The following is a 22689-nucleotide window of genomic DNA, read 5'->3' on the forward strand; positions in this document are numbered from 1 at the left end:
GTTGCAATCAATTGTTCTTCATACTTATTCAGTTTCCTTTAAAAAGAGTTTGTATTACCATTATTGTAACTAATTGGAGATCATGGGTTGCGTGTGTAAGAGAGAAAGAATGCCATGACATTATGTAGCCAACAAAATGCAACTCCACTATTGTAATAATTAGTGTCCTATTCTAAAATTGATATAAGTAGTGAAGGAAAAAGGTTGCCATAGCAACAAGACCTACTCTGTTTTTCCTGCTTGTACTGATTGGATATATAATGTTGTTGTTAGAAGCAAAATATTGTCATTGTTCACTTGTTCAGTGAGGAAGAAAAGAGTAATCTATCTTTTGCAAAGAATGTTATCTCCCACTGTTTATGTAGCACTATATTTATCTCCTTTTTGGAGCCTATAATACAAAGCTACATAACTTTTTTATGTTTAAAAGCCTCACTTGGTCTTCCAGATAAGAAAAATGGTGAACTAGATGTCTCCAAAAGACCATGGCAAAAAGCTCAGACCAGTGGAACCCCTTCAGATCAGGAGAAGATGAGAGGTTACCCACTTGTGGTCTGGACAGTTGCTCCACACAAGGTAGCCACAATATAGGACAGTGGTGGCGAACCTATGGCACGGGTGCCAGAGGCAGCACTCAGAGCCCTCTCTGTGGGCACGTGTGCCATCGTCCCAGTCCTAGGCCTTCAGCTGGGTTTTATAAAACCTTTTCGCTTTAGGCCTCCGCCGCCGTGTAAAAAAAAAAAAGGTTCAATCAGTCAATTTCAACTTCTTGCGGGGAAAAAAAAGATCTTGCAAAGTTGGAATTGATTGATTGAACTTTTTAGTCCCACCCAGTCTGCCGTTACCACCACAGCCACGCCCAGCCAATGGGCCACACCCAGCCAATGGGCCACACTCACCTGGCACCTGACGATGCATAAGTGAGTTTTGGGTTGCAGTTTGGGCACTCGGTCTCTAAAAGGTTCACCATCACTGGTATAGGAGTTGTCCTGTAGGTCTGGGCACTGGGAAATGAGGGAACAATCATGCTTTCAACCATGGCAGAGCCTTTAAGGACAGTGGGTTTGACCACCTCATTTTCTAATCATCCTTGAATTTACAATTACTTTACAGCTAAAAGAGATCTTCCAGACAAGTTTGAAAAGCTATCTGATGAGTAAAATTCCATCTCCAAATAAAAGAAAGGCTAACCAGCAGTTTAAAGAATGTAAAGTATATAAAATAAGTGGCCAAAAGCTAAATAAGAATTTAATTTAAGAAAGTTTTAAACACATTAAAGGACTGGATAAATTTGGAATATTGGGACATTTGTTAAGATCTTTAAAAAAATTGTATAAACAAGCCAGCATTTCCATTGGAACACAAATTGTTTAATCTATCAGGAAAGAGATTATTGACTGAAAATAAAAACACCCCCCCTCCCCGAGACTTCATAAATATACAGATGATGCAGCAAAATTTCAGGCAAGAAAAATGACAAGCAAAGATATGACACTGGAGACATTTCAAAGCATTCTTGAAGAATTGGGAAATAAACTTATAACTAATTTGACAGCAATAATTTCTGCACCTGTAAATGTATTTTTTGAAGAAAATAATAAATGAACAATATGACAGATAACCAACTGCCAGCAGAGAACCATCTGATGTACAAGCAGGATTTTGTAAAGGAAGAGGAACATATGATCATATTGCCAATATATATTGGATAATGGAAAAAGCAAAAGAATATCAAAAAGACATCTACATGTGCTTCATTGACTACACAAAAGCCTTCAACTACATTGACCATGACAAACTCTGGAACTGCTTGAAAGAATTAGGAATATCACCACACCACATTCAACTCATCCAGTCATTGTACTCTGATCAGGCAGCCACTGTTAAGAACAGAATATGATAAGATAAGATAACCTTTATTGTCATTTTTTTACTATGGGCACAATGGCACACATCAAAAATGAAATTTAGTTGCCCGCTCTCAAAGTGAAACACATACATGACACACACCTAAACATACTATGAACAACATATATATAGACCCACATTCCTACATATACGTAGCAAATAAATATTAAATACTGTCCATCTTGAATATGTAACGGAAGGAGGAAGCTTGAGAGTTCACAAGGTTAATGCTGTATGGAATGAAACTATGGCTGAATCTGGATGTTCTGCTATGGATACCACGAAGCCTCCTCCCAGAAGATAACAAGGAAAACAGGTCGTGAAGAGGATGTGTAGTGTCCCAGATAATCTTACGGACCCTGCTCAAACAACGCTTCTATGCTATGTCCTGGATGGGAGGGAGGGAACTGCCAACGATTTTTTGGGCCATTCTCACCACTCTCTGCACCGCCTTCCTGTCTGAAGCAGTGATGCCTCCAAACCAGAGATACAAAATGGAGATATAAAATGGTTCAGAATTGGAAAAGGCACTTGACAAGGCTGCATCCTGTCATCTACACTATTCAACATGCACACAGAAATAGTTATGAGAAATACACAGATGGAGGAATCTACTACTGGGGTTAAAATTGGTGGTAGAAATATCAACAACCTTCTATATGCAGATGATACAACATTGCTCACTGAAAGCAAGGAGGATCTGGAGTGTCTAATCCTGCGACTCAAAGATGAAAGCGAAAAATTTGGACTGCACTTTAACATCAAGAAAACAAAGATAATGTCAACTCCAGGGAACACACAGGCCAGAGCGCAGAGCAACAATGAGACCATTGAAACAATAAGGGAATTCATCTTCTCAGGCTCTAAAATCAACCAAAGTTGTGGCTGCAGCCCTGAGATCAGAAGACATATAACACTTGGAAGAACTGCAATGTCTGACATGAATAATATTTGGAAGAGTAAAGACATCAGCCTCACAACCAAATGCAGATTAGTTAATGCAATATTTTTTCCAATTGCTACTTATAGCTATGAAACTTGGACTCTGAAAAAGGCAGATAGGAGAAGAGTGGATACCTTTGAATTGTGCTGGAGGCAACTATTACACATCCCATGGACTACAAAAATAATGAACGAAGAAGCCAAGATTGCAAAACAGAGACTGAGTCATGTGATAAGAGCTGATTTACTCAAAAAGTCAATCATGCTAGGAGTGATCAGCAGAAAAAGGAGAAGGCATTGTCCTAGTACCTACTGGCAGGACACTATGAAGGATGACACTGAGATGACCATGGCAGATATGAAGGAGGCAGTACGAGACATAGGGGCTTGGAAAGTGCTAATCCATTGAGCGGCTGAGGGTCAGACACAACTGAATGGCTAATGATGATGACAACGGCAGATTAATTAATGGGAAAATATTGAAAAATTAAGAAATTAAGAATTATAAGATAGAGATGATAAAGTGGAAATGATAAATCAAAAGATGGCTTTACAAAAGAGGTTTTCTAAAACCTTAAAGAAATATTTGAGATGCGAGAAATAAAGTGTGAATGGGGATTCAATCCTACAACAGCAACTTTATGAATTAAAGATTAAGACTGTTAGTAGTTCCTCCCACCCCCACCCCCCAAAAAGGAATGTAAAGTTGATTTATATGACCAGCAATAAAATAAGAAACACTTTTGTAGAATTCTGGAAACCTTTTATGAACTTTTTGCTGACATTGGACAGAAATGAGGATGGGTTTGGGATGTGTGAATGGATAAGAGAGACCCTGTTATGAGAAGTGAACCACATAGATAATTTCACAGGAGGCTGGAAATTATTAATTCGTCTCTACAAATTAATCTTCCCGAGTAAGATCGGAAGTTGCTTCTTTAAATATTCTTTTTTTTCAATCTCTTTTCTTTTTTTCTTTTCTTTCTTGCACTTTGTATTGCTTTTTTTTCTCTTCTTTTCTTCTCCTCTTCTATCACTTTGTATTATCTTTTTTTTTTTTAAAGAAGGCCTGCTTGGCCTTCTTTAAAGGCATACTGGGAATTGTGCTCCAAAATATTGTTGAGGGGTCCAGGATTTAAAAAAAAATTAAGGTAATCTGATTTAAATCTATTTAGAATATAATGTTCACTTTCTAGTCATTTATATGATACAGTTCTCATTTCTGCTTCTATTAAACATTACAGTTTGGAAACAATAATCTCACTGAAGCTGCATGCAATTACAATATTGGAGTTTAAGGTGTGCACTTTAGCTCTACCACATTGTAGCAGCAAGGCTGAGCCCATAATATAGAAGAGTAGAGATTTTAAAATTGCTCTCATAGAAGGTTACTCAAAAACAAAAAGGGATTGAATAGAATATATAAAAAATAAATACATTTTTACAGATCACAAGATAGACTTAAACTGCTATCATTGGCTTTGTAAAATGGTTGATGCCCCAATTTAGATTTAAGAGTTTCAAAAAGACAAATTTTCAAAGCAAATGATTGTGTTCATGCATAGATAAAACATTAATTGAGTTAGTTAGCAGCACTCAGGCAAAGCAAATTAAAGGAGTTTAACCCCGTGCTAAATTACAAACTTCTCTCTTCCCGTACAGAATAAACTCTGGAAACAGATGCTTCTTCTATTCTAATAGTCATCTAGAAATTCCCTCTTTCTGAAATCCCACTATAAATAGGGGCTAGAGGAGAATAGTCTCATCTCTTGTCTTTCTGCTTTAGTGTAGACTTTCTTGTTTCTCTCTGTTCCCCAAGATACATACTGCAATCATCCTATCTAGGAAGAGAGGGTTTGGGGGATTTGACCCCTTATGTGACATAGTCCAGATCACCTCTGAGTCCATGTTAATTAAAACTCAGAAGTCACGTAATTGTTATTTAACTTGGACAGCTGGGATAACAGGCTTGGGGCCCATCTTTCATAGCACAAATAAACTAAAAGGAAGGCTGCTTTTTATATGGAAAACTTGGCTTTATAGCCACAGCAGCTAAATACCTCTCCTGATTGGGTACAATCTGTTTAATATTGAAGGAAATACTAGCTGGGAATTCTAAGATAGGCAAGCCACACAGATTATCATCAGCTTTCATAATAATTGTTTTTATTTATTTATTTTATTTGTAAAATGTATTGGCTGCCCATCTTACCACAGGATAACTCTGGGCGGCTTACAATCTTAAAATACATTTTAAGGTTTTAGTCCTTAAAATGCCACACAACTCTTAACTGGTTCTGTTTTGTCATAGGCAATTTTGGCAGGTTTATTTTGAAAACTTGATATATTTGTTTTCATGGAATTATGAAATGCACCGAAGTAAGGAGCACCCTTATTTTTTTTTCCAAATAGTATTGCTGGTTTACAGTTTCCATTTTAGTTATCATCCTTATGCATTTTTTGAAATTGTTCATTTTCGTATTTATTCATTGACTTCTATTCTGTAGGTTAATTTTTTTAAATATATTTTCTTCTGCTCTCTCAATATGTTTTGTTAAAAAAAGCTTTCATCTGGAGCTCCTCGCTAACTGGGGTTGGAATTCACAAGCTGATATTGCTGTGGACAACATTACCTTTGGTCTGGATTGCTTCTCTAATGGTGAGTTATTTCTAATTAAGGAAGTACTATGTTCTGAGGGTATAAAAGCAAGCAATTATTACTTCTGCATAGAACTTTTTCCACATAAGTCTTTTCTAAATCTAACATATATGAAACATCTTTTGAGATAATTGCCACAATAAAGCAAATCCACCAGAGATTATAAAAAGTACTCCCTTAGCAGTTGCATTTTCAATATACATTTGAAATTCCTACATACATTTTTGATAATTTCTCAGACGTTAAATACCAACAATGTGTCATCTTATAGAAAAAACTTATTTCAAATTATTATTCAATATAAATTTTAATCCATTAGTCCACCTGTTTTTCCTGGCTCAAAAATAGTAATTGTGAGAGGGACCTTGGAGTCCTAGTGGATGATCACTTGACTATGAGCCAGCAGTGTGCAGCAGCAGCCAAAAAAGCTAATACAGTTCTGGGTTGTATAAACAGAAGCATAGAATCAAGATCACGCAAAGTATTAGTATCACTTTACAAAACCTTAGTAAGACCACACCTGGAATATTGCAACCAATTTTGGTCACCATACTACAAAAAAGATGTTGAGACTTTGGAAAAAGTTCAGAGAAGAGCAACTAAAATTATCAAAGTCCTGGAGACTAAAACATATGAAGAACGGCTGCAGGACTTGGGTTTGGCTAGTCTAAAGAAAAGAAGAAACAGGGACAACATGATAGCAGTATTCCAGTATTTGAGGGGCTGCCACAAAGAAGAGGGCATCGAACTATTCTCCAAAGCACCAGAGGGCAGGACAAGAAACAATGGTTGGAAGCTGACCAAAGAGAGAAGCAACCTGGAATTAAGGAGAAACTTCCTAACAGTGAGGACAATTAACCAGTGGAACAGCTTGCCTTAGAAATCGTGGGTGCTCCATCACTGGAGTTTTTTAAGAAGAGAGTAGACAGTCACTTGTCTGAAATGGTATAGGTTCTCCTGCTTGAGCAGGCGGCTGGACTAGAAGACCTCCAAGGTCCCTTCCAGCTCTATTCTGTTTTGTTCTGTTCCATTCTATTCCTCAATCTTTATATTATCACCAAAATTCTTTGCCCATTAGATCGTATAATGTTTAACATATTCATTTTCCAAATTCAATGTCAACAACAGTTTATAAATCCTAGCAATAACATGTTCATCATTGGCACACAATGCCATTTTAAACTCTGTTTTTGTATACTCAAAAACATGGTTTTTCTTATCTAGGTTAAATCTTTCTTTTAATTCTAAATAGAGAACCAATATCAAATATGAGAGGTCCTTGTCGGTCTCTGAGCTTGGTTGTTTTCTTGCAGATGTTTCATTACCCAAACCAGGTAACATCATCAGTTAACATTGATGATGTTTACATAATTTGGGTAATGAAACATCTGCAAGAAAACAACCAAGCTCAGAGAGCAACAAGGACCCTTCATTTCAACCCTGAGCTACAAATATTTTCCTTTCTTAATGTCAGATGTGCCCTTCCAACTCCAGTCCTCCTTTCAACTTCAAATTGGGTTCTCCTTGAGTAGGACATAATATCTCACTATACCCAATTGGCATACATCTGATTAGAAAAGGCTGTTGTACAACTAAGGCAGCATGTTTTATTTTAAAAATACTAGAATATGTCAGTCAGATGATATTTTAAAAAACATTCAGGTTCATTGATGCTCCCTGAATTTCTATAAGCTGTATTGTTTTCCTTCAGAGAAGAAGGCCATTTGTTCATCTCTTCTAATTCAATTACATTTTGGAGAAACCCAGCAGCTTTCAGTAATAAAATTACATCCTTCTTTGCCAACGGAGACTTTGGAGATCCCTGACAGTTCCAATTAATTAATCAGGCAAAGAGACTTAAGTCTGAAGATTTGCAGGAGAGAAGTGGGAGGAAGAGGAAGAAAGGAAGCAGAGCCGGAAGAAAGCTTAATTTTCTTTCCTCATGCGTTCCAGCTATTCAATCCATCTCCTTTCATTACAGAAAACGTTTTGTGGTCTGTATGAATCAAAAGGAGTGGCTGAGGAGTTGAATGATATTTCACTGCTACGGCTTGTGAAAATGCAGTTTTGATTAGCTGGCCCTCTTCTTCCTTGATATTGAATGCTTTTTCTACTGCTTAGTGTAGTTTCCTGATTAACATTCTGGGCCTAGAATCTGTTGATTAGAAAATGCACAAGTTGCTGCTTGCCACTTTTTAATTTCTTCTTAATTTCTTCTGTTAACAGATGCTATTCTGTTAACATCAAGTCAGCCATGATCTGCCCTAGACAGCCACTGCATAGGTTACCTGTTTTCTTTTCTGAGACTAGCAATCCGTATGACCTGAAACCAGTTTGGAGAGAAGCATCCTTATCTCTTTTCAGCAGTATCCGTATTTTGACACAGATAGTTTTCAGCTTGATGGTGGGATTTTACCTTGCTTGAATCTATAGGTTGTATGAAGGGGAAATGTGATTTAGCCCACTTCCAGAAACTTTGAAATTTAATCGGGTAAGGTCACAAGCAGAGCTGGAGACCATCCTTTGATGCTATGTTAATACAGTGGAACGCAGCAGTACTTAACATTTAGATTTCATTCATTTGGGTTTAATATAATTGTTGAATAGTAACAGTAAATTAAAAGTAAAAATGATGAAGAGTAGGTGGGAACTTGGGTATGTAGGGGTTAGGTAGGTAAAATGTGAAAAGAAATGTGGGAATAGAATAGAACAGAACAGAACAGAATAATGGCAAAGTGTGGTTGGACACACAAGGAATTTGTCTCCAGTGCATTATCAAATTAGCTTTATCAAATTAGCTTTATCAAATTCTCTGTTACTGTTCAAACTAAAAAAAAAATAAATGAAAGAAGCTATGCCTTGCTGTGTGTAGAATAATTAGTTTGTAGAAGCCAGTCATATTCAAATTGGCCTTCAAATTCAAAAGAGTCTAGGCTCTTAAAAATTGCAGACAGAACTCTCATCCTTCGATACAAATTAGGTGTAATGGAAGACATTAACATCATACATTGATATCCTGACCAGCTCAAAGTCGACTCAACCTTCTTGAGCACTATGAAGCGATATATATGTGCTATTGCTATTGCTATAAACTGACTATAGAATCCCAGAAGTAGGAAAATTCACATGACTAAACAATTATCAGTGAGTCTAGGAATATACTTATCTTCTTTTTGACTGAGATAGTGAGAGAGCCCTTGAGATTTGAATTTTGTTCAGAAAAAGAGGAAAAAGTTGTTTAAACCTGGAGAACTGCCTGAGTTAATTGAGATATTGCTCCAATAAAGACTGAATCAAGCATACAAACCAAGGCAATAGTACAAAGAGTGATTTACATCCTACAACAGTGACTAGATTGATTGTATATCTCTAGGTGTCAGCAGATAAACTGGAGATATTTCATGTTTTTTAGTGTCTAAAAAAATTAACTGAAGGCCAAGGAGTCCAATAACTCCTTTGTGCCCAGTACCACTATCTGGTTTTCCTTTAATCTCCATAGTTTATTTTACATTAATTTCAGTTTTGTTACAGCCGTGACAAAAGTATTTTCCAGCACAAATCAGTTCCATTGTCATCCACTGTGTATTCACAAACTGAACAACACTGCATGAGACATCCTGCCTCTGCAGTCCACTTCCTCCTAGTCTGTATTTGTACTGGACCTTTTGGGACATGCAAAAAGAGACAATTGTAGAGGCATTTCCCATAATCCTTCCTATCGATCGTCATTTTGCTTTTAATCTAGAAAAAAAAAGATAAAAGAGTCCCTGTGGATTTTACTCCGCTAGTCCAACTATAAGGGGTGATGCTCATCTCCATTTCAAGGCCATTGAGCCAGTGCTGTCTGAAAATGTTTCCGCAGTCATGTGACCACCATGATGTCATGGAGCGCTGTTACCTTCCCACCAAAGTGATACCTATTTATCTGCTTGCATTTGCATGCTTTCAAACTGCTAGGTTGGCAGGAGCTGGGGTGAGGACAGGAGCTCACCCTGTCACATGGTGTTCAGGCCTCAAGCCTGGACTACTGGCTTTTCAGCCAACAAGCACAGCATCTTAACCACTGAGCCTCCGTGCCATCTTTTAATCTAGAAGTGAGCATGAAAAAAAAAATCATCTGCTGACAATTGTTTCCAGTATCCTTGTTCCAGAATGATACCTGGGCCTCACTGGAGAAATTGTTTATAGCTTTATCTGGTAAGGTGAAGGGAGGGAAAAGTTAATTATCTCTGACAGAATTCAGCATCTGTCAAGAACAAAAATGCTTTTATATAGTACAAAATTTCAGATAATTAACATGAGATTATGTTGCAGGGACTAAAGGGTTCTACAATTGTATCTGTCCTTATAAAACTACAATAGATTATACCTAATAAATTGGGAGAAAGAAATGTTGTAAGTATATTGTATCAGGGATTTTCATCCTGAGCTACCACCACAAGTAGAATTTAGTTGACAGTAGATGATACGCCATCTATCTCTGTAGCTAATTCTCTTTCCCCACCCCAAACACACATAAAAATATTTTTTTTTAAAACTTATGTTTTTAACCAATGATCAATGCTGAAAAGTGGGACATTATTATTAACAGTAAAACTGCACTCAACAGTCTCTTTGTGCATTTTGTTTTCATTACTGTTATCATGCGTTCAAGTTGGTAATTGCCCAAATCATGCATGCAACTTAAGACTTGCACCTCTTAATTTAAGATTACCAAATCAGCTTCTTTTAGTACTGCATCCTACATCAGATTGGCCACCATCTATGCTATTTGATTTATTAAGGCTTCTGTATTAATGTTTTCCTGGGAAAACATAATGTGGTAGTTTTCAGTGCTTACTGCTACATTGCTGTATGAATTCATTTTATTCCCATCACCGTAGATGCCATTATAACTGTTCCAGACTCTGTTACTGTCATTGCTACTGGTAGAATACCTGCTTTCTATGTGGCAGATAGTTATTTACTGGCAAAATTAGGTCACCAAATGACAACATTGTCCTTGGGTATAGGTAGCATTTTTTTTAGCTCAGTAACAATTCTTGCTATTATATACAAACCATCTCAATATTTTAGAGAGAATAAAATCAATATTTTGCCAAACCAAATGCAGAAAATTGCTGTGGGCTTGCAGAAAGTTTAGGAAGAGAGGAAAAAAACCCCCAGCATTGCCCATAAACAGGGCCCATAAACCCAGGGGACAATGCAAAATGGTCTGTGTTCCATATTCATCAATTTACTTTCAGAATTTGGACAGCTGTAGAGATGGATGGAAAGAAATGACAAATGACTTTTCTATGTCATTTTTGCAGTTTTCTTAATTCCACTTGTACAAGAGAATTAACATTTTTTTAATGTTCATTTCTGAAGTTTTGCAAATAGGATTTCTTTATTTTAGGCAAAAAAAAATCTGTATCTATTTTTTTCCCCCAAATCCAAACCTTTTTTTCTTTTGTCTTTTCATTTCACTCATTCGCAAATTCTGGCAGGAAGAAAACAAAGCCACACTGATGGAGAACAGCACTACTCATTGGCAATTGATAGACTGGATGAGCGTCTTTTTAATCCTTTGGAAGAACCTCTTCTTTTAGGTAACTACCTACTGCGTATCCATTTGTAACATTCATTTATAACTATTTTTTTTTGTAATATATTTTATTGATTTTTTAAAAAACATAAATCACAATAATTGGTGAACAGTGTGTTGTCTGGGTTAATGATTGTTTGTAAAACATTCATTAACAATTGATTTCTATAATCCATAATCCACATAATGGTTTTAGTTGATTTCCTTTTTTTCCAAAATATCCTCAGTTGCAAACATTCAGTTAATACAATTCTTATTGTTTTGATAGATAACAATTAAATATGTAATTTTTTCCCAATATTCCTAAAAATAATAATCACGTCAATATAATATTTCTTTTCTATCCAATCATTCTGGTTGCCTTATCATAGATCCTGTTACAGTCGTTATTTTAATTTGTTTCTCCCACCAAATTCTAGGTATTCTTACTGCTTAAGATTTTCTCAAAAATTTAACTCTATTTTTCCATCTGAACCATCTCACACTTTTACATTTCTTAAGGAATAGATAAAACAGTGGAAAAAAAGAAAGGAGAGCAAGAGTAAAGAAACATAAAAAATAACATACTACTAAAAATATATATCCCTCCTAAGCTAATATATATTTATTTCCTAAATTTCTTATTCTTTTTAACCATAATTAAAAATATGTTTAATCTTTAAACATTCCATTTAATACATCTAGTCATCTAGTCCTTTAACTCTTATTCAAAACATTTTTATCCATTATAATTTTTTTTAATTTAATCACATTTAAGTATCAAACATTTCCTTTATCTAAATCATTTCAACTTAGTCATTTCAACTCATATCAAGAAAGAGAACAAAAAAGGGAAAAAAGCATACTATATTATTTAGGGAATTCATCCCTCTTAGAATGACATATATATTTCAAAACTTTTCTATTTCTTTAACCATATTCAAACAAATGTTTCTTTTTAAAGTATTCTCTCTGGTAAGTCCCATCATCTATTTTCTTGGTTTCCACTTTAGTCTTTTTCCTTTGCCCAGTATCTTTCTTAATCAATATATTTTGCTGAATCAAAAAGTTTTTGCGTATGTTCGTAAATGTTGCTGTAGATATTAAAAGTAAAGGTGAAGGTGACGTGTCTTTGTACGGGGCTTCTGCCTTTCCACGTTTGTTGAAAATCTTTTTCTTTTTTTTTCTCTCCGCTTCTCTTATCAATTTCTTTCCCTCTGATGTTCCTGACATCTCTACAGTCCATTTTATCCAATCTGTTTTTTTTGTCTTCAGATTTATTTTGTAGTCTTAAGGGATAAGTTGTTTTTTCCAATTATTGTGAATTTTTTTCCACTAGGATTAAAACATGTTTCCTTGTTTTGTTTAGTTCCATCTTTAAGTCTCTATTCTCAATTCTATATCCATTTATCTGTTTTATCTGCTCCTTCTCTGTTGTTGTTTTCTGGGAATTTTTTTTGTAGAGTTAACTTAGAAATAGATTGATTAATATTTTCAAAATTATTTTGGATTTCTTTGTGGTTTAAAGTCATTGTTATTTGAATTAGTTGCAACATACTGTATATCTCCTCCTGTGAAGCATTTATGTTTTCTTGATATGTTCTTTCTACATGTCTCTGATCCATGAGGGCCAAGAATTTGAGTTTTTCTCTTCCTTTCTTTTCTCTGCAAATAGCTTTAGAGTCCCAATTAGATAGATATTTGTAATCCAAATAGTTCAAAAAAGATTTTTTCCCCCCGGAAATGTATAATTCTTTCTTTGTCTACAGCCCAGGATATTGTCTTTTTTTTTGTCACAGCTGTTCTTTGTTGTTAAAACTTTGAAGATCACAAACACAGATTAGCTTTTCCCAGGTTTTGCCAAGTCTTATATTAAAGTCATAGCTGTCATAGTCTTCATCCACCACTAGGTGTCAGCAACTATTTGTTTTTCAACTTCCAAAATAAGCAATTATCTTTGAAATGAGAGTCTTAACCATTCAAACAATTTTAGATTTATCCAGATTTAAGTTTTAAATTTCAGGTTTTATATTTATTTCACTTCCACATATTTTTGATCCTCCATAAAAAGATTAATTTGCCGCTTCCATTAGTATAAGGGTGGGGCGGAAATCCCCCTCCTTCCCTTTTGGAGGTATTTTGCTTCTTGGGGATCTTTTCCAGGAAATTAAATGTAGAATAGAAAAGAGAAGATCGAATTCCTCACCCAGTTTCAAGCACGCTGTTCACAGTTGTGCTGGTTAATGCTTTTGGACTTCGGTTGCTAGTAGCTTGGGCTGGTCGATCCAATATGGCCAGCCTTTCTCCTGTCGGGTTAGAAGGCTTTCCCCAAGTTGAACGGAACAGCTGCTGCTGTTCCAGAATCGCTGGAGCACCCTTCTTTCTTTGTCGCCTCTCCGGGGTGACTTAGACCGATTTAGGGTCCCCAGGCAAGGCAAAATTAGCTATGGGGGTGCGGAGAATCCGCAAGCCCGCGACTGGTCACTACTGCACAAAACCAGAAAACCTCATTTATAACTAATTTATTGCTAAGATTTCTTCTCATAGCAAACTTATTATTCTCATAATGCTAAATCCGGCATACTGACTGACATAATACTAAATCTAGGCATCGGAAATAAAGCAGCTTTTTAACAACATTGCAGTTATAGAAACTTACAGGAATTATTTTGATCCTTCTGGACAGAAAGAATAGGATAATTCTTAAATTAATATTTTCTCATTTTCAGCCGTATTTCCTGATTTCCTTGGCATAAATAGTCTTGTGGATAATATGTGGATAGAACTGTAAAGAATATGCCTACTGTAATGCTCATTCACCATTAGAATTTATGACTTTTTGTCCTGGAGCAATAACATTATGATTATTTTTATATATAAATGTGAATATCAGACAATTTTCAGGATCTGACTGTGGTCCCTGAATTGGGACCGTAATACAAGGCAAAAAAAAGTTAAGCATTCATTGCCTCCTGCTTGAGTTTCAGTCTGGATCAGAACTCCCATACCTCTCTGTTGTTTTCTTTTCCAGAATTATTGATTTATATGAACTGAACTATGTCATGTTTGAATCAATGTTTATTGCTTACATTTTTATATAGATGACTAAAAGTTGGTTAAAAAGAAGTGATGTGAACTTAAATCCAGCTTATAGATGCATCCTAGCAATGAGGAGGCTACTGAAATACATATACTTCTCAAAGTAGCTCCAGTTCAAGGGTTTGGTTTTTTGGTTCAAAAAAGCCAGTGTATACAATATTTTATTTATTTGTTTATTTATTTATTCTGGTGAAATTGATGGAACTTTATTAGGATTCCACCACTTTCCTTTTTTTTTTTTACTTGATCTGCTAAACAAAGCTGCTATCAAATTCACTTTTGCTGATTTTTTTAAAATTTGGTTTAAGTTGGAATCAAACTATGAAGACCTGAAGATCCAAAGCATACATTTGCTCTAAAATTTTTGTTGTTTAACCCATCTGCATATCAGCAAATTCAGAATCTTACATGATATTCAGGCTTGTCCAATCCAATGCCCTCTTTAAGGTAGCCATTCTGGCTAAAATTTCATTGGAAAAGGAGTCAAAAATAAAAGAGAGCTTTAATGGAGCAAAAAATGAAGCAATTCTGATCCAAGGTTCCCCACAATGTTCAGTGCTGCTTCATTGCCAGAAGTGACAGAGACATTAAATCCATTGAAATGCTATATCATGTGATCTGAAAGCTGGTGAAAACTTTTGGGCAAGAGAAAATAGAAAATAGAAAATAGTTACACATGTGGTTTACTGGAAAGGCATTTTTACAGTGAAAGCTGCAGTAATGCATGAAGATATCCACAACTGCATCACTGAGATACTTAATACTAAAAATAAAAAATTATTAGTAAAACATTCCCCAGAGGGGAAAGGAATTAGTAGGAAATATGGCTGTTGTTATATTGTCTGGAAAAGATTTGTTTACTATAAAAGTTTTTTTACAGTATTTTTATACGTATTACACACATGTTTTGTATAGTTTTAACATTGTACGCCACCCAGAACTACCCTGTTATAAGATGGGCCAATAAATTTAGCAAACAAACAAACTAGTGAGAAATCAAAATGTGGAGCTAGCCAGACAATGATGCTTTTTCTTTTTATTATGGACAAGTTGTGTGAATATGGTCTGGGAAAGAAAGTGAAGTTGACATGCTAGTCACAGCTCTGAATGTTTTTTTCTAATAATAGCGGAAACACCTGTCAATCTCTGGTGGTTTACAACCTGTGGGGCTAGTGGGTCTCGAGGACCAACTCAAGCACAGTGTGATAGCGCTTATCACAACACCAATATGTCAGTGACTGTGGAAAAAGAGGGACATCTACGAGGGGTACAAATCTGGAAAGTGCCAGCGTCAAACCGATATACGTGAGTATCAGTGTGATGAGGTGAGGAAATAAGAATGTGTAAGAACCGTGCTGGCTACTTCTGCTGACTCCTGGCTGCCAGCAGTTCAGCAATTCGATTCTCACCGGCTCAGGGTTGACTCAGCCTTCCATCCTTCTGAGGTCGGTAAAATGAGGACCCAGATTGTTGGGGGTAATATACTGACTCTGTAAACTGCTTAGACAAGGCTGTAAAGCACTGTGAAGCAGTATCTAAGTCTAAGTGCTATTGCTATTGTTATTCAGGTAGTCCTCGACTTACAACAGTTCGTTTAGTGACCATTCAAAGTTACAACGGCACTGAAAAAGTGACTTATGATTGCTTTTCATAGTTATGACCTTTGCAGCATCCCCATGGTCAGGTGATCAAAAGTCAGACGCCTGGCAACTAGTTCATATTTATGACGGTTGCAGTGTCCCAAGGTCATGCGATTACCTTTTGCGGCCTTCTGACAAGCAAAGTCAATGGGAAAGCCAGATTCACTTAACAACTGGGCTACTAACTTAACAACTACAGTGTTTCACTTAACAACTGAGGCAAGAAAAGTCATAAAATGCAACAAAGCTCACTTAACAAATGTCTCAAGAACAGAAATGTTGTGTTCAATTATGGTCATAAATCGAGGACTTCTGACTGTTTATGTAGTGACTTTTAAGCCAAGAAATCTAATGGCACCTCCCATGAGTCCCGATCAATACGAGCAACGGTCTAAGGTGTGCTGAGAGGTATAGTTTGGATATATCTGGAATAGAGGCAAGATGGGCAGCAAACAAATTTAATGAATTATAATAATTCCCACCCTCACCCTCTTTATTTCAATACAATAGCCATGTAATCCTTTCACTGGGGTAGGGCAGTATTGTTATTCCTACATTAAAGATTTTATATTTTCTAACTGTGTTTTTTAAAAAATGCATAAAATCTTTGATGCAGGGATGAAAGATTTTAAAGGTAGTTATATAATGAAGAATGTGGAAGGAAAGAGAAGAAGAAGAAGCCAACTAGCAGGGGGGCATTAGACCGGTGAAGAATGAAGTGTTGGGAACCTGATAGCACAGGTTAGGAACAGATCCTCATGGAGAAAATCCTTGCAGTTGCTAAGGGTCAATAACCTTAATGGCATATAATCCATCAATCACATTAAAGATGGGCTGGATATTTGTTTGTTTGTTTGTTTGTTTATTATTTTGTTAAATTTATTTGCTGCCTATCTCACCATGGAACTACTCTAGACAGATTAATTAAGATTATAAAAGGTAGAAAAATGAAAGGGCGTGTAAAATAATAGAACAATAAAGTAAACAGTGACAAAGAAACACAATGAGAATATGTCAATATCATAAAAAAAAAAGATGGATGGATGGAGAGCAAAGAATAAGGGGGGGAAGTTCCAGTGGTGGGATTCAAATATGTGAACAACCGGTTCTCTGTGTGGATGCCACTTCTGGAAGTTCATTCTGGGCCTGGGCAAGAAAAAATTAGCTACCGGTTCTGCTTAACTGGTGTGAACTGGCTGAATCCCATCACTGGGAAGGTCTAGCAGCCACCTCCGGTGTGGAACTCCCCCATCTGGTCCCAAGGCCAACTGGCAGGGCTGCGTCTTCAGGCTCCTGCGGAAGGGTGGGGGCAGATCTTACCTTAGAGGATAATATTGTTCCAAAGGGTGGATGCTGCAGCAAGGAAGGCTCTTCTTCTGGGTCCCGCTAGTTGGAGTTCTTTGACCAACAGGATCCTAAGTAGGCCCTCTCTGCTGGCACAAATAAAACGGGCTTGTCCTAGCGGGACAAGACAGTTGAGCTGGACATCACCTGAATGCTCTTTGAAGACAGGATTGTGGCTGTGAAGAGTTCATGGTTGCAGTCACCTTGGAGCCTCGTTTTGAGCTGTAGAGTTTCTTCCTAGTTGCTGTTACTTTTCTTCAGGATTTCAGCCTACGGAGCCGCTGGAGGGAAAGGAGCCAAGAACCACAACAAACGGTCTCATGGGATTTTTATCTCTGCTAACTTCCATCTGGAAAAAGATGAGCTCCTCTACCTGTTGGTGGGGCAACAAGGGGAAGATGCCTGCCTAAGGGTGAGGCGTGCACATTTTCTACTTCAAGCACTTGGTGCACTTTGAGATTGTGACAAAAGGTTGATTGGGATATTTCAGGAGTCAATTTTCTCAATAATGATAGCTCCAAAATAAGAAATAGGGCACAAAGGATTGCAAAGAAGTGTGGGGTTTTTTTTTTTGGCTAGCTTGAAATTTTGTCATTTTTTTTGTTGAGTTTTCAATCAAGGTCTTCTTTGGTGAACCTTTGAACAATAAATACCATGTAGTATAGACTGTTTTGAAACCTAATATTGATCAGCTCTGAATGTATTTTAAACCATTGTAACTAATGCATTTGGGAGGGGGGGGAAATCCTAGTATATAAACAGAAGAGAAAAAATGTTAAAAGTGGCATTTTCGCCTAATGCAGGGGTGTCAAACTGCCAGCCTGTGGGCCAGATGCATCATGCGGAAGCCGCACCCACCCCAGTTCCAGGAAGGGGAAAAGAGTTGCAATATGTTGCGACACGTCATGTGATGTGGCAAGTTTGACACCCCTGGCCTAATGTGAAGAATAAGTGAGCCTGATCTGTGTTCAGGATTTTCAAAAAGCTGCATATTCTCTGCAATAGTAAATATGCGCAATCTATAATTCATTGATCACAAACATTGAAACAGATTAATATCATTTTGGAACAGGATCCCTAACCCATGGGCGGTGGCCCACTACTGGGCCACGGAACTGGTCCACGGAAGCGGCAGGCAAGCGCACACATGCATCCCCACTTGCATGAGCAGTGAATGAGCACGTGTGCGTGTGCGGCATTTGCATGAGCCACAGGTGCGTGTGCCCGCTGCTCATGCAAATGGAGCTGCGCACGTGCACTTGCCACTCACGCAGAACCATCCCCTCTTCCCCCCCAGAAGGGTTGGGGAACTCTGTTTTAGAAGAATTCAGACTATAATTAACATGTTGGATTAGTTCTGATGAAACCTGGGTTCAGGTCCATATACAGTCACTGAAGCTCATTGGCTGATTTGGATCAGGCGGCATGCTCAGTCTTCCAGCTACATTCACAAGTAATTCCTGGCACTTTAACCCCAGTCTGGGTTGTCTCCCACTTTATCCTCATTATCTGCAGATGTCTACCATAGTTTTTCATTCTGAAGGGAGCATCTGCAGTTAATCATTGCTCAGCATGGCATTGTGATACAATTAAAAAATGAATTCCAGAACTATTACACTGAGCTCCTGGAATAAGGACAAAATCTAAATCTTATCAACCAAATAAATCAAAGATTCAAGGAGAAATATTTTCAGTTATCTACGTATTTAAGTAGAAATGTTCTTCGGGTTTTAATTCTTTTTCTCCCCTCTGTTCTTTTCAGATTAACTATCACACTAAGCAGATTTGCCTGGGGGAATCCTCAGAAATTGAAGAAGAATACAAAAAAGCGAAGCGACTGACCGAATGGGCTGGAGGAGGGGGTGGGGGCGGAGGAGCCACCTATGTGTTTCGAGTAAGTGTTCATGTTCTTTAGCAAGCAGTTACTAAGGACTGCTAGCAATGATTTAGCACTAGCTAGCTATAGTTAGCAATATTTAAGGGCCAGTTGAAGCAGCTTCCCATCTGGAGAATATTTAAACATAGTGGTACAAGCATGATGGAGCTCTGGGCAATGGAGAGAGTCATTGCAACAGGAGGATATCAAAATGTTCATTGCTGAAATGCTTAACAGCTGATAAATAATGAGGCCCCAGATTGAAACCTCCACCATGCAGTCCTAAAACAGCCCAGGACAATTTGAATTATGAATGGCCCCTAAGTTAACACTGCATTCATTCCTGCCCTTTTCTTTTTTTCTCCTTCTCTATATTGATGGGTTTGAATCGTTACCATTGCTGTTCAAAAGAATAGAGGCAATGGATAGCATACCAGTTTCATTGACATGGTTTCCTTCAAAGATTTCTGGGAAGTGTGGTTTGCTGAAAATGCTGAGGAATGTTCAATATTGCGCTTTAGTGTCTTTAATGCTGTTAAGAGTTCCTCGGACAGAATTTTTTTTTTAAGCCATTTCAGTCAGTTCAGACAACTTTTAGTCCCACAACAGCTGAAAGACCCTCGCTTTTCCTGGCGCTTCCTAAACTATGCTCTATCTAGAAAGCTTGAAATTATGTGACCCGGCCCTCCCGATTTTAGAGTCTGGTGTAAGAGGGTTCAAGAGTTACTGGCAACACTGCTTCCCTCTCCGGCCAAAGAATGTCAGCTATTGCAGTCAGAGTTTTTATTTCTGTTTGGTGCTTGACTTTGACCCTTCGATGTTTCCTTAATGTTTCCTTGTGTTTGTGCGTGTGTGTATGTGTGTGTGTGATTTCTTAAGCAGCAGAAGGATGGAGCTTTTGAACCTTTGCTTGTTGCGGCAGGGGGTGGAGGAAAAGCTTATCTGAAGGCGCAGGAGAGCTCCCTGGACGATGCGTTCTTGGAACAGTATGTGAACAGTTCGGCAATACCTGGGGTCAGTGGGAGAACTGGAGCAGCAGGTGAGGATCTGCTCTTGATAAGGGGCCAGCAGCTGAGCAAACAACATCTGCTGAAATTATGTAAAGAGAAGATACTTCACAGGAAATGAATTAGCATGACACTTATATACTGTATGCTAATTTTACATTTGGGGGTGCAAACTTAGACCAGTTAGAACTTATTTTCACCTTGGGGCCTTTCTTGAAAAACTATAGATAGTCCTCAATTTACAACTAAACTTTAGCCTAATTTTTTATGTTGCTAAGTGAAACATTTGTTAAATGAATTTTGCCCCATTTTACGATCTTTCTCGCCACAGTTGTTAAGCGAATCTGGCTTCCCCATTGACTTTGCTTGTCAGAAAGTCGCAAATGGGCGATCACATGATCCCAGGACGCTGCAAACGTCATAAATATGAGCCCGTTGCCAAACATCCAAATTTTGATCACATGATCATGGGGATGCTGCAACGGTTGTAAGTGTGAAAAACGGTCATGTCACTTTTTTCAGTGTTGTAACTTTGAACAGTCACTAAATGAACTGTTGTAAGTCGAAGACTATCTGTATTTTGAAAAGAATGCAAAGATACCAGGCTGAATTTTAAGCCTTTGAAGTACACTCTATTAAGGGTAAGATTTCTTGTGGGTTACAATATGTGCAACTGTGCATGCTGAATCAATATTTTTAATAACCTGAAAGTTTTTGCAAGCATAGGTATGCTTAGTAGTCTTTAAGATGCTTGTGAGTTCTTTTTAATGTCATGGTCTTTACCATATAACTCTGAAATTGCCTCTAGGCATTATTTCCAGCTCTTTTCCCAGACTGGTTGCCAACTTTTGTGTTTGTGTGTGCCCAAAAAGGCTTCCTGTTTGCCATTCTTTGTGAAAATCCTGGTACCTTAGCTTTTTTTTTTTTTTTTAGCTAAAACTTTGTCCTGCTTTTTCTATGGGAATCCAAGGTAGCATCCAAGGGTATCTACCCATTATTGTAGCCCCACAGCAAGACCCCGTGAAGTAGGTTGGGACAAATATCTATGTAGATCCTGGTTGTCCATGGTTGTCCAGTGGTGGGATTCAAATATGTAAACAACCGGTTCTCTGTGTGGATGCCGCTTCTGGAAGTCCATTCTGGGCCTGGGCAACAAAAAATTAGCTATCGGTTCTGCCGAAGTGGTGCAAACCGGCTGAATCCCACCACTGTAGTTGTACCAAAGGTGCTTTTTCAAAAGGCAACTGGACTTGCTTTGTTTTGTCTTTGAAGACGTTTTGCTTCTCATCCAACAAGCTTCTTCAGTTCTGACTGAATGATGGAGAATGGAAGGATTTATATTCCCTGCAGGGAAATGACTACAGGGAATATAAATCCTTCCCTTCTCCACCGTTCAATCAGAACTGAAGAAGCTTCTTGGATGAGAAGCAAAACATCATCAAAGACAAAACAAAGAAAAAACAAAGAAAGTCCACGTGCCTTTTGAAAAAGCACCTTTAGGTTGGAACAAGAGAAAATGACTGGCCCCATTACCCGTGAATGCAACGCATAGGAGAGGATTTTCCAGATGAAATCCAATGCATTGATTGTTCTCTGTCTGTAAAATCCTTTTTCAGAGCATTAATATACTAACCCAAGTTTTCTGTTCTTCACCATTGTCCTGGAAAGTTTTCTCCTCACTGGGCAATTAAACTTAGAAAAACAAGCTTCCTTCAGCACCAAAGAAAGCATTTCTTTAGCTTTGTGTGAGAAAGAAAATATTCAGGGGCCATCACAGCACACAGGGAACTAGAGATGAACTCTTCACTCTCTGTCTGAAAATTCCTCGCATTAGATTGCAAGGAAACTTAGAAAAATAACTTCTTAAAGCTATGTTTATTTCCCTGTGCTTTATTACCCTTGTTAATGTGCAGTTTAGCTTTGCTACATTGGGATTTTCTGAGGCTTGTAGCACTGGGGAAAGATGATTGACCTTGACCAGTATAACAGCAGTTGTCCAAAACAGGAATTAAGCTTTAAAAAAAGGTCTTGGAGTTTTGGAAGTAGATTCAAGGAATAAGGCCATTTGGATGCTTGGCAACCTTGATGATAGTTGGTGTTTGGCATTGGAAATTGGAGGAACAACTAGCCCCACTATATCTATACTATAAAATCCAATTGATTGTGAAATGACACCAGACAGATACCCATACACATGTACAGATATAAAATTTAAAAACTTTTTAGTGCCCTTAGTGGTCATTCAGATATTTGCAGCCTAGATGAGGTAGCCCTAAGGAACAATAGCCATGCCTAAAACGTTAGAGGTAATCCATAGAAGTTTTAGGCATGGAAATAAATAAGTTGGGTAAGATTTGGAAAATTAAGTTAAATATATATGTAAGTTCAAATTGGTATATACACACACATATTAAACCATTTCTATAATGTGACATTATGTATATATATATATTTTTATTTATTTATTAATTGCATTTATATCCCGCCCTTCTCCTTACGGACTCAGGGCGGCTGACAATTGAATAAAATACTAACATATATACATACTTAATTAAAATTTGATTAAAACGAAATATTTAAATATGTCCAATTTAAAAGTAATTAAAACCCCCTTTAAAATCCCTCAGGCCAGTCCCGCTAGTTGGAAC

At 37.4% G+C, this 22689-nt stretch overlaps 1 protein-coding gene across 1 annotated transcript in view; it reads left to right on the forward strand.

Moving 5' to 3' along the window:
• Positions 1 to 22689, forward strand: part of LOC107295457 (leukocyte tyrosine kinase receptor-like) — a 60817-nt gene that overhangs the window by 11539 nt on the left and 26589 nt on the right. The window contains exons 4-9 of the mRNA XM_029285848.1: positions 5415 to 5509; positions 10999 to 11100; positions 15302 to 15479; positions 17420 to 17570; positions 18921 to 19052; positions 19914 to 20073. Of these exons, the coding sequence (XP_029141681.1) occupies positions 5415 to 5509; positions 10999 to 11100; positions 15302 to 15479; positions 17420 to 17570; positions 18921 to 19052; positions 19914 to 20073 (818 nt within the window). The remainder of the gene's footprint in view (positions 1 to 5414; positions 5510 to 10998; positions 11101 to 15301; positions 15480 to 17419; positions 17571 to 18920; positions 19053 to 19913; positions 20074 to 22689) is intronic.

The sequence above is a fragment of the Protobothrops mucrosquamatus genome, unplaced genomic scaffold (genome assembly GCF_001527695.2).
Source record: "Protobothrops mucrosquamatus isolate PMUCROS unplaced genomic scaffold, P.Mucros_1.0 scaffold2348, whole genome shotgun sequence".
In the NCBI taxonomy this organism is placed as follows: Eukaryota; Metazoa; Chordata; class Lepidosauria; order Squamata; family Viperidae; genus Protobothrops; species Protobothrops mucrosquamatus.